Below are 13,021 nucleotides of genomic sequence, written 5' to 3' on the forward strand. Positions count from 1 at the left end.
TACAAATATAAAGATATATATCAAAAAGGCGATTGTTATACTTACTTTATCCAAATGAATATTCGTAACAGCTTCACTCTTAAGCGTGTGCTCATTACCAATAAGGTAATACGTAACTATAGGTTTTATAGAGTAGCTTAGAGCATTAACACACAATGTCAAGACTTTCGTCAAATGTTTTATACTGCAGAAAATCTTAAACGATAACGGACCATCGTATATCGGAGTATAAATAATACTGAAAACATTAGAAAACACGCGTAGTTGTCAACTTTGTGGTAGCTAAAACTCAAGAAGATTTTGTTTATAATAAAATAGATGAATAACAAATAGAAAAGAATCGTGAATATAAAAATATATGCAAAAATAAGCAAAACTATGAAGTTTGATATTAAATACTTTTAGATTCAGTAGTAAATTTTTACTGACTTGATCGGTGTTTCAGAGTGTGGTTTTAATATTCCACGTTCGGGCATTATCACCACAGGCGTTTCTCCGGATTCATCACAGAGCGAATTCCCTTTAAATTCGAACGTTAGACATTCGTCCTCGTTATTCTTTAATTTAACCACGTTTTCACTTGTAAATCCAACCAGAGAATTTCTTATCAATAAAATCGTGGGTACGAATACAACATTCGATTCCCTTACAAAACCTACAACTAGTAAATTTATTACCAGCGAATGGATAGGAATTATAAATTTCCATTGGGATTCGTAAACCTGAAATTATTAAATAAGTATGAAATTTCGATATTATAAACGTTACTTCTAATACTTATATAATAAAGGAAAATATGAATGTGTTATTTGTATGTATAATACCCCAGGTGCTGGCGGCGAAAATGAAAATACTACGTCAGTGGATGTACCGCCCTCCACATAACCTTTCAATTTATTGCAATGGACGGGAACAAATTCTTGCGCCTCCGACATCACAACTTCGAATATGAATTCATACGATTGGCTTGTAGGATTAATTACACTAAACGATCTGCAGGGAAAAAAATCTATGAATCAAGTTAAGTGAGAAAGAGATAAAAAAAAATAGGAGCGATGACAAATCTAAATAATCAACTTAAAAACAAATCGTTACTTTTTATAGCATCCTGGTCCAAGGACTTTAAATTCTAACACCATTGTATTTGCGGGTAACGCTCCGGTCGCCTTTCTTTTCCCCGATGTTAAGTAATCACTTTCTTCAATATCCAGATGTACGTAAGGGATAAACGATCTAGCTGTCATTTTGCAGGTTATATTTTGATCATATGGATCTAAATTATCTGAAAATTTACTCTGAATTATAATACCCTAAGACTTTTGTACGTTACTATAGATTTATTATGGTACTTACCTATAGTGCTTTGTAATCTAACTTTAAATAAAAATGCATCTTGCGGTGAAAAAGTTACTTTGAAGATTTGATTTTCGTTAGGATTCAAACATGCTTTTTCAGGTTCTATGTGGAACGGTAAATCAACTTCGAACCAAGTATCCACACTGTCCCTGCTTAAACTACCGCTAAATAATGTCATCTTGCTAGGATCTGATAGAGCAATAAAAATTCATTTACGGATAAGGAATTACGCTATTGAAAATAATATATCTGAGTATGTATAATTACCATTATTAATATGTTCAAAAACTTTTTCTACAACACCTGTGTCTGTTTCATTCGTTATGTGTAAACTTTCAGAAGACCCTGTCGTAGCATCCTAAAAAAATACCTCATTTAATATGCTATTTACTTTCTTTGCTAATACGGATATATTTAAATCATACCATCAAGGCAGACTTCTTGATTCTAACAGGAAATTCGTCATCTACAATGAAATTCCATAAAATTTTCATAGCCACTCTTCCTATGTTTTCCACTTTGAAATCAAAACTTCTTTTCTATAAATGATAAAAATGAATGGAAAGTTATAATACAATTAAGAAATAAAAATAAAACAAAATAGAAAAAAACCGAACGCTAATTAACCTGGTAAATAAAAGTGTCTTTTAAAGTTTTTTCTTCTTCTAAATCACATTTATATTTTGTATACTCAGTTTTGACTGAATAAATAATAACTATTGTTATATTTCCGCTTAATTCGTTTGCTATTGAAGAAGTTTGATCTTCTATTATTGTGTCACATCGTTCATTTATTTGTGCATCTCTAAAAAGTAACGATTATTAAGGTTTCGTACGTACATATATTTGTACATACATTTGTATATTAATTTCACTATTACCTGTTACGATTAAATATCGTAATAGTTTGTCTATTATCCCATGTTAGTTCTCTTAAATCAGCCGTCAGAAAATCATCACTGACTACTGTTAACGAACAAGTCACAATCTCCTGAAATTGTCAATAACTACATTAATAATTAGATACACGGAGATATAGTAGGCCAATAAAAGCATAAAGAACCAAGCGACGAACAATGACCAAGTCATAATTCATGTTATAATAAATTAGACTAGTTACCTTTTCAAGATCAATCGGTTGAGAAGAATAGAAAATAACTTCCAAGTCTTTCTCTTCGCCTGGAGAAATGTATCCCGTAGATGGTCTTACAATAACATAGTCGCAATCAACCCAAATAAATTTGTATACTTTTTCGGAATTGTTCACCATTATTATTGACCTCTTTTGTGTAAAACATAATTGACAGCCACCTAATTTTAAACGGTATAATTTTTTATTAGTACTTAAATATTTTAGGCAATTTAATGTTAGATAAACATACCTAAGTCCAAAAGATATTTAAGAACAGGAGTTTCTGCAAAAGATTCAGTTTCACTATGTTTAATAGATGCTTGAGAAACTTTTTTACTTTTCTTCGGGTCGCTAAATTTCAATTTCTTTTTATCTGACGAAGATTTGCTTCGGCGCCTCGTATCCGTTGTGGATACTGTTGATCTGGAAAAATCATGGTTTTAATTTGGTCTTAAATTATATTTATCTCTGTAAAATTTTTGTTCTACCTTTCTGAATATTTATATGTTTCTAGGTCGATGTCCATCGAAAGCATTTCGAGTCCCATTAGTATGACATCTTCCATAAATGCTTCAGCTTCACATAATATCTGTCGGTAGAGCGTTAAATATGTTATATTTTATTATTGAATAAGTTCTATTTTGTTTCCACATATTTGAATTATTACCGTATACTTTTCAAATGGATTATTAACAACGGAAAGCACGATATCACAATGCGTTTTCCCTTTTTGTAGCGGACTGAAATGCACGTAAAGTGTTACAATTTCATTCGGTTTTATTGATATTTTCAAACTGACATTCACATTATCTGTAAAAAATCACAGAGTTAAAACATCTATTTAAATTTATATTTAATTTTGATTTTAATACTACATTGTTCCCGTTACCATTGTTTCCGTCGAGGACTACAAAATGTGTATCAGGTGCCGCTGTAAGCCAAAACAATGGCCGCCCTTCATCAATTGACGAAATAATATCTGCAATAACTGTGGCATTCACAGGACTTATATTCTTAAACGATACATGTCGACAAGTGACAGAACCCAAGCATGTAACTGGAAATTGCAGTGTCGTAAATCTGTTACTTTTTACTTTAGGCGTCACTAGTTGTATTCTAGGTATAACCCCTTCTCCAATTATGCATATCCTAAAGCTTTGATTTTGGCCCTCCAGCTTCTTTAAATTTACTTCCAATACTGCTCTGTAATCCTTTAGAAATAAAAGAAGTAATTAAATACATACTACAATTTATATTCGAATGTCACAATTTTTAATGGTAATTTTTTACCTCTAAAGCTTTCGGATTGAATATAATGTTCAGTTTTTTGTGCATCAATGGTTCAATGTGAGTTTCATATTTGTCTAAGTAAAAAATTTCTTGGTTGGTATTCTTTTGGTAATGTAATTTCATAGTTAAAGCGCAAGGCACTAAGCCACTGTTATACAAGTCCAGAGCTCCGGTGTGACTTGTGTTCACGACAACGCCATAGAAATATAATGTAACAATGTCTTCAACAAAAACACAATGAGGTGACGGCTGAAATACATTAATAACATTAGTTAACATTTTCAGAACCTATTAAAATTACGATTCTAATATTACCTCTGGGACTGGATACTCTGATAGATTTTTAACAATCATATGTTCTCTAAATGTCGTTTCCAAATTCCAAAAATCGAGTATTGGTAGAGCTCCAGTTCCTACTAATCTTAACGGAACTCCATTGGCTTCTGCGGGGCAAGTATCGCTGACAACGAAATGTATGGTTTCTACAAATTTCTTTGGCGCCGTCGCTAAAAACTGTATTTGAATAACTCTGCTCGTGGAAGGAGCGAGAAGATTGTCTTCGTTCATTATTACAAAGTTTCCGCATCTCAGAGGTGGATTTTTTATTCTGTGAATAGAAATTTTGTACTTAATCTATTGAATTAACAGATATAGAATCACATACTTGAATTATCTAGAATTACTTGTTATCTTTTAATTTTGGTTGCACTGCGGAATCGGGATCCACTTGATATTCAGGTGGCAAAATAATTTCATAAATGAACGGACATTTGCTGGTATTGTTGAGAATGACGTCTCTTTTTACACCCTCTCCAACTGGTAGAACATGGAAATTCAATTCACCCAATGGAAAAAGGGTAAAACTGAAAACGATGAATAAAATAACAAAGAATCTTTTATTAAATTATTTCAACATCTTACTTACGCAGTAAATATTACTTACGTGTTATAAAAGGATGCAATTGTAACACAGATAGGGAATTTAGCGACAATCATTTGAGTTTTGCTACCATCTAACAATGTACAAGTGTAGGCAGGAACATTAACTAAATTCAATGAAGCTGTAGGCGTGCATTCAAATTCTACAGTAACCAGTTTAGTTGCAGCGGGTAACATTCCACTTTCAGGATTAGCTTCAAAAGACTTCAACAGAGCTGGTTCCGGGAAGTTCTTTACTTTCTTCAACCTTCAAAATTTAATAGACTTTAATAAACATGATGGTTATAATTATTATAGATCATGTAAACATACATATATAATATCTTGTGTTGATGTCTTTAGTATTCATAAATAATTGCAGGCTTTTACCAGCTATAATCTTGAAACTTACTTGTAAAAAATATTGTATTTCCCGCGGTTGAATAGATACATTTCACGCGCAACTGTCGAATTGACTTTAACATTTCCAAAGTTGAGAAAACTTTCTGCTACATTTTCGTAAGCGCAGTCTACCATCACGTCGTAGCATTCGGCCGAGAGATATAAGGAATCCACGATCATTGGGTCGCCACGCCCTTCTGAATCATATATCTAAAGAAATACAAAGTATTTTAAAAAGTACCATATTTCTAAATTTAAATCCATACTATTCGAATACTTACATCGACAGTCAACATCTTGTGTGATATGACTCCAACTTGGCAAGCGATGTAAGTTACAGGCACTACTTGATTATCATATCTAGGTATGATACCAGACGTTTGAGATATTATAAAATCTTCCAGGAAATCGTCAGCGTTCCTTATTTTCCATTTTATTGGTAAAATGGAATCGTTCTTGACAATAAATCTGTCATCTTTGCGACGGTAAAGTAAATGTTTACCGTAATCTGCGAAATTGAGTTGTTGTAAATGTTTATGTTTGGTTCACACATCTGTTCATACATAACTATCATTGTTATTTTCAATGTTAAACTCATTAATTTTACAGAAAATACGATTAACACTGCCGCTTATTCTGTATGGTATAGCTAAATTTATGATTAGCCGAGAAATTTTACTTACGATCTAGGTAATCTAAGTACCATAGAAAATAATCGTAGTTCAATGAGACTTAAAAACGTAACATCACCAATGCAAACAATACTTTACCAATAATTTTGGTACTCGGCAATACTTCAACTATTGGGATAACTCCGCTACAAGCTATGTTTACTGTGACAATCTCCGGATTGTTCTTGACACAAAACATGAGAACGTTCTTATGCTCTCCCACCTCCGCCGGCGCAGCTGATATTGTTAATTTTCCTCGACTTTCAGGCTAAAATCGTTTTTTATTGGTACGAAAAACTAAGAAAAGGAAACTGCAATTTGTAACCTAATAAATTGTGTTACCTCTAACGTTAAACGGCGCTGGTCGAAAAGGAAAACATCAGTTTCCCCCAAAAATTCCACCTCAACATAAGCGGTGATCAAGGAAGAATTCTTCAAATCAATTGAATACGTTTCTTCGTATATTCTAAACGGGAAAAAAATTCAAAACTGCATAAGTGAGTTATCCAGTAGCAGCGTTTACAGAATATTATCTTAGTGATTGTAAATATGGGCGTCTATAGTTATATAGAGTGACCGTTAAGTTATACTTTGTTTTAAATTTAAATGGTTATTTAAATTGCATTCATTTTATGATGTATGTTAAAATAGAATCGAGGTAAGTTTTTACTTAGGGTATGCCATTAAATATTTTACTAGAAGCTTTGCGCAACATAGCAACATAAAAGGAAATATTAACCGATTATTGCCTGTGAAGATTGGACCAAATTGAAATATTTTTGCATCATCTAAATATGTTACTTTATATATCTTATCTTCTACTGTTCTCCTGACAAAATCTTTAAACATTTTTTTCGGGCGACTGTCCAATCTGTAAAATTTAATTATACACTCAAAAAATTTTAAGGATAAACAACGCTATAGTTTCAAAAACTAAAATGCGTTAAAATTAATGTTTTATTTCTGAATGATTAAAAACAAATATTTGGTATTAAAATATCCGACCTTGGTACATCACAAATGCCGCTAACAGTAATCACTACTTGAGATGCCGGCCATCCTTTAACTTCAACATATCGTTTTAAATTAAAATTCCCTTCAACTCTTGGGCTAAAGGTATATTTACACCTTACTAAATCACCTGGTTGTAATATAATGCGATGATCTCGATCTAAAATAAAAATAAATGAATAAGGGTTACCATAAGATGGATACAAATACGGATAATATCGAACACGCCACTGATTAAAGCGGCTACGTAGGAGAATTGCGTAGCATGGCGGTAAATCTCGTAGCATAGCGTTTAATAGCGTAGCATAACGACAAGTCGCGTAGCATGACATTAAACTGCGTCCCGCCGCGTTGCCACGTTTAAAAGACAATGAATTAAATTAAAAATTATTCATACACATGAAAATATGATAAAGAGTGAACTGACCAGTAGTTGATTTAACTTTTCCCAAAGGTAAAGGATAAAATACATCTATATCGCTTTTGTCTGTGGATATTCGTGTTGATGATGTAAACGGTATCTCAGTTGTAGATGTTTGAGATGAAGTCACCTAGGTTATTACAAATTGTTTTTTTTATTAATTAATCTTTGACTTTGTACAAGAAATAGATCGTAAAAATCCGACTACATTAAATTAATCCCATATATTTATTATTTCGAGACTCATTTGTTTGCAATGTCTTTATTTTTTTACTATTACCTTTTTACCACAAGTGCAGTGCCATTTTGATAGTATATTTAAAACATTATCTTGACATAAATCATCTATCATACTGAGATCATTGATAAGATTGCATTCACATTTTTTTATCTGGAATTAAAATTAATTTCGAGTATAAGCAGATTTTTATTTGTTGCCATATCTCCCGATACAAAGACTCGTGGATTTGATAAATTATATATTTTAGTAATAGAACATGGAGATCAATATTCACTATTTATTATTTATTAAATCAGTAAAGAATTATTGAGCGTTATAGGCTCAGGGGTTAAGCTCCTGACTTGCAATCTGCAGGTTCTGGTTTCGAATCCCGCCATGTACTAGTGTGTTTTTCTACTTCCGATTTACATATGTACATTTATCCGACGCGACGTTCTTACGGTGTAGTTCAAAAGATATGTGTGAAGTCAACCAACACGCACTGGGGCAGCGTGGTTGACTATGGCCTAGTCACCCCTAACTTAGGGTAGGCTCCAAGCCCCTCAGTGGAGACTTATAGTGAGCTGATGATGATGAAAAGCATTATTATTCAGATTAAGGATTAATTCAGTCATTCCTTGTAATTCTATGAGGTAGGACGTATGTGGACAATTTTTCTAAAAAATATAGCTATTTATCAACTTACTGCTAATTCATCTAAATAGCGCCATGTTAACGATTCCTCATGATGAATTGTCGGAAAAGATTTTGGCAATAAAACTGTATATTCCTTTTTCTTAATTGGATATTTAAGAGTATCAATCATTTCTTCTTTCCTTAAAGCCTCTCTCACTGTGTCGGAATTAAGGAACATGTTAATCAGAGCTTGCTTAGACTCTGAACAAGGACACATAAGTATCGTCAGTGGGAATCCTCGTCCAGTGAATGATTCTTCTGATGTCTGTAAAAGTGAACTATTTGAATGAAATTTTTGTCCCTATTGAACTTGGAACAAAAAGTATTTTACAAATTCATTTTTATATAGGAATTCAAATACCTGAATTAACAATTCAGATTTCTTTTTTATTTTCTTTTGGCTCGATTGTACGACCTGTCCGTTAAGGCCAATCAGTGGGTATCCCATGTCGCACTGATCTACTATCCAGTTATTTGCGATATTGAATAAATTGTCGTAGACATTTTTATTATATTCATTGTATTTGACATTCATTGCCATATATTCGCTGTTCGGTTTTACTGTAACAATGGAATACAGTCAACTTCCAATTTCAATTCCTACCCCATTTTTTTCTTCTATTTTAACTTGCTCATCGACTATATTTGTTTTTTCACGTTCCACAAAATTTGTTAAGGATGAAGGTAAGGGTAGAAGTTGTTGACTGTTATGTACTGGGCTTACCTTTTACATCTTCCTTTTTTGCTTTCTTCTTTGCCTCGTCGCCACTCATCGTAGCTAATAGAGATCTGGCACTACGATCTGTATAATATTTTATTATTTTTATATAAACATATGTAAATAAATACAAACACGTAGTAAAACTAACCTTTTCCATCTTTATCTTTCTTGATAATTTCATCAGAGGTTCTGTAATTAAATTAATAATTATGATAAAAAAGAAGTAACGTTTCACGACCACAAGTCAAATATAATTTTACTTGCCCTATTTTTAACAAATACTTTTTACGTCTCTCTTCCAAGCCATAGGTAATGTAAACAGATTTTAATTCATCGCTCGCATTCTCATATTCATCATAACTCATATTTTCAAATTCTTCCACTATTTCTTTTATTTCCTCTTCGGTATATACTTTTGGTACATTTCTAAAACAATAAAACATTTTCTTATTTTACTTATTGATGTAAAATTCAATATATATTACATATTGAATGTGGATGGCTATAAAGGTAGAGGAATACCAAAGAAAGTATGGATGGATTGTGTGAAAGAGGATACGCGTAAGAAGGAGGTAAATTCAGATATGACGGCTGATAGAAATGTATGGAGGAGTAGTACATACTGTGCCGACCCTCCATAGGGATAAGGGCAGGTTGATGATGATGATGTAAAATTAAATATCCTTGTTTATTTATTTAAGCACGAACTGAATTTGACTATTGAAGTATCGTTACTTGCTACATTGGACTAAGTGAACCGAAAATTACGAGTAACAATTATGATTTACAAAACAGATGAAAATCCAGTCTAAAACTACAATGCAATGGTTGGGTGCAACAACATCTAGAGAGCCTACTTATAGATACGACTCACTCCTCCAATAAATCTTCTTCTTTTTGCGACTCTTCAAATAGCTGAGCCCATTTGGTAAAGGTAGAGTGACATAGCACCAAGTGTATATCCGCTATTGAAGACTTGCATTTAAGAACGGTTGTGAGCACAACCGGAGGACTTTTGAATATAAAACTTGTTAATGAGTCAATAACAAAACCTCGATTGAATCTAGGCTGATTAAAATAGTCAGTCATTAGTTCTTGAATTAATTCCTGAAAATTATAAGTTATAATACAAAAGCCTTCTTAAATCATAGTTTATTTATGTTAGAGCACTAAATGAAAAGAAATGTTTTGTTATGAACATAATAAATTCATAATAAATAACTGATTTAAGCCAAGGCGGGTTGGCGACAGCCAGGCGAGGTCGTAAAAACTTAAGCCCAAACTTTAAGGTTTATAAAACCTTATGTGCCGACGCAACGTGAGTGGGAAAAGGCCAGTGAGATGATGAACTGATTAAAGCCCACACAAATCAATGAGTAATTTAGTTAGTGGATAAAAGAGTAAACGTAATACCAAATTAAACATCGTAGTAGATCCCATGGCGTCCAGTAAGGTTTGCGACACAAAAGACGAGGCTGACCTCTTCTTCTTTTTGTCACTGACTTTTGATTTTGGAGTTGCAATTGATTTACTATTTGTTATAACGTCAAGCTTTTTTAATAACGTTTCAAATTCATCACCGGTGTCAAAAAATTCTTTAACAAAAAAATATATAAACAGACAATGTCGTCACTATGTAAGTATCAACTAACTATGTATAATATAATTACGTTTCTTAATCATTTCAAGGTTTAAAATCTAGCTATTGAAAGTTAAATACTTGAATGAGATGCAAGTACTTCTACGTTACGATGAAAAATATATTTATACCTTCCATATCCATTTCTGTTTCCCCTCCATCTTCTTTCCTCATTCCCATTCTAGAAATCTCATACATTTCATCAATAACCTTAACCAAAATCTCTTTGACTGACGTATTGCTGATGCAAAGAGCCTCAACAAAACACATATCAATACTTATCGTAGGTAATTTGAGGTGTTTTCCCACTGAATATGCAATTTCTTGACATTGTCCTTCTAAAATTATAATAATAACATCTTAACATTAATAAATAGTTGATGTACGACTCGTTTAATGGTCACTTAAGAAGTCGCTTAGTTACACTATGACATCAGTGCCACAATAATTCACCTTCGGCTGGAGATCCGTGGAAGAAAACAATAAGGCCTTTAGTCTGTCTTTCAGTTTGCGTATCCTTCGCAGTATGTTCATGTAAACACTCTTTTAGTGGATCTATTTTATTTTCTTTCATTGAACGTAGCTCGTCTAAAAAAAACTTAATAATTCACATTGAATCTAAAACGGTTTTGCAAATTTTATCGTGGTACAAAGTAAATTCCAAACGTCAAAATAATAACTATCAATAAATGCGGAAAAGTCCGTCAAATAAGCTCAATTCGCGTTCCCGTAACATTTGTAATAATAACAGTGAAGTTAAATAATTCAATGATCACAAGATGAAATAAGTTTACGAACCTGCCATCACTTCAGCTTCGGTCCTTTGGCGTTTTGGAGATGGGTCGTTTTGTCGAAGTGCTTTTTTCGGACTTTTTATTTTTCTAAGGTAAAAACATAGGAGAGAATATTTTTTTGATTTGTTTTAATAATTTAAAACAAAAAAAAACAAAGTTTAAAATATTGTTCGCTGTGGGACCACGAAATATTTAAGTTTGATATTGGATAGAAAAACAAAACATAAAAAAAAATGTACTTAGCCGAAACTGCCTTGACTCCGGCCGATTTGGAACCCGTAGCTTCCTCGTCTAGATATCTGAAAATTTATTTCAATTAAAAGTAAATAGTTATCAAAAAATACTCTTGTTAAATTTAATCATACTTTTTCACTTGTTCTTTGACTTTCTTATAGAAGTTTAGTATTTCCCAAGGCAGCTCAGCGCCGGGTCTCATTGCGGGAACGAGCATCTCGTCCGGTTTGTTGTAATATCTTTCTAACATCTGATAAACTTCCTCTTCTTCTCGCCATTTTCTGCAAAAATATTATAAAAGAATTCTTATATAGGTAAACATGTACATTTTCTCTTAAAGACCACTATTTACAATTATTATTTACAGCTTTCCACCAACTATGCATAACACGTATTATGGGAATATGATTTATTCGGAAGAAAGTGAACTCGCAAGGGCAAGTCGGTGACATTGAAATATAACCTTTTTCTATTCTATTGTGTGGACTCTTGGAGTTAAACTAACAGCATGCACATTACTAGATTGCCATTTATCCTTCCCTAAGATTTCCCTTTATGTAAGACCAGAAGACGTTTCTTATACGTAATCTATTCATCTTTTCTAATGTACTAATTTTATTATTATTAACTCACATATCGCTATGAGCTATAATAAGTTCAATCGGAAACGGACAAGGATTCGTAAGACCAAAGAAATGTTCCGTAGTTTCAGCCCACGGTAACGTTGGCGGAAAACTTATATTCGGTCCGATAACATGGACCTGCGGCATCACACCATTGCCTATGAAAGGTATTGTCATACGTTTTGGATTCATATGGAATCTAAAGATTATTAAACCTTCGAATGTCATCTGAAATATTATAAAATATAGAATATTTTAATATTATACAACACAGTATTATATTATGCACTTTTAATAATATTATATTAAAAACAAACCTCCACTGTGGGCTTAAAAGCAATACTGAACCAACCGCTCTCTCCGGGTTCGTATTTCCCCGAAGTGTCCAATATTGTTATAGGATTGATCCCGGGGGTTTTGAGCTTTAGTGTAGCGTACCATATGCATACAGGCTTCCCTCTGTGATAAACCAAAAATATATTTTATATCACATTGGTGTACGTACTTATTCATATAAGTAATAAGAAATATAGTTCAATAAACCCATCAATTTCAGGAATACGTATTTGGTATTCATAAGATATATAACCACAGTATATTTTCGTTCAGAAAATTGCGAATTGTTTTTATATATACGATAATTAATTGATAATTAAATATAGGTTAATCAACTTACACGTTTTTCAAAGGTATTGAATAAATAACTTTATTGCCACATTTAACAGAACCAAAATCTATTGATTGAATACTGGTTACCAAATAAGGAACTGCGCATAGTGCCTTGAACTTCACTGGAATCGTAACACCGTACGGTACCTACAATTAAATTATTGTATTTTTAGTTTTGGTAGCGAGCCGAAAACTGGCTCAAATAAATCAAAATTAAGTAAGTA

At 32.6% G+C, this 13,021-nt stretch overlaps 1 protein-coding gene across 1 annotated transcript in view; it reads right to left on the reverse strand.

The window, feature by feature from the left end:
* Window positions 1–13,021, reverse strand: part of LOC106719775 (hydrocephalus-inducing protein homolog) — a 31,394-nt gene that overhangs the window by 8,204 nt on the left and 10,169 nt on the right. Inside the window, 36 exon segments of the mRNA XM_045680146.1 lie at window positions 46–238; window positions 430–722; window positions 825–993; window positions 1,096–1,282; window positions 1,354–1,545; window positions 1,624–1,714; window positions 1,782–1,895; window positions 1,984–2,161; window positions 2,238–2,347; window positions 2,477–2,667; window positions 2,739–2,911; window positions 2,977–3,077; window positions 3,156–3,298; window positions 3,378–3,699; window positions 4,094–4,385; window positions 4,462–4,641; window positions 4,722–4,964; window positions 5,109–5,308; window positions 5,380–5,606; window positions 5,869–6,037; window positions 6,112–6,235; window positions 6,509–6,640; window positions 6,775–6,940; window positions 7,208–7,331; window positions 8,479–8,678; window positions 8,842–8,912; window positions 8,983–9,027; window positions 9,103–9,264; window positions 9,713–9,945; window positions 10,252–10,433; window positions 10,609–10,836; window positions 10,904–11,065; window positions 11,276–11,358; window positions 12,139–12,356; window positions 12,446–12,587; window positions 12,805–12,944. Of these exon segments, the coding sequence (XP_045536102.1) occupies window positions 46–238; window positions 430–722; window positions 825–993; window positions 1,096–1,282; window positions 1,354–1,545; window positions 1,624–1,714; window positions 1,782–1,895; window positions 1,984–2,161; window positions 2,238–2,347; window positions 2,477–2,667; window positions 2,739–2,911; window positions 2,977–3,077; window positions 3,156–3,298; window positions 3,378–3,699; window positions 4,094–4,385; window positions 4,462–4,641; window positions 4,722–4,964; window positions 5,109–5,308; window positions 5,380–5,606; window positions 5,869–6,037; window positions 6,112–6,235; window positions 6,509–6,640; window positions 6,775–6,940; window positions 7,208–7,331; window positions 8,479–8,678; window positions 8,842–8,912; window positions 8,983–9,027; window positions 9,103–9,264; window positions 9,713–9,945; window positions 10,252–10,433; window positions 10,609–10,836; window positions 10,904–11,065; window positions 11,276–11,358; window positions 12,139–12,356; window positions 12,446–12,587; window positions 12,805–12,944 (6,180 nt within the window).

The sequence above is a fragment of the Papilio machaon genome, chromosome 1 (assembly GCF_912999745.1).
Source record: "Papilio machaon chromosome 1, ilPapMach1.1, whole genome shotgun sequence".
Taxonomy (NCBI): Eukaryota; Metazoa; Arthropoda; class Insecta; order Lepidoptera; family Papilionidae; genus Papilio; species Papilio machaon.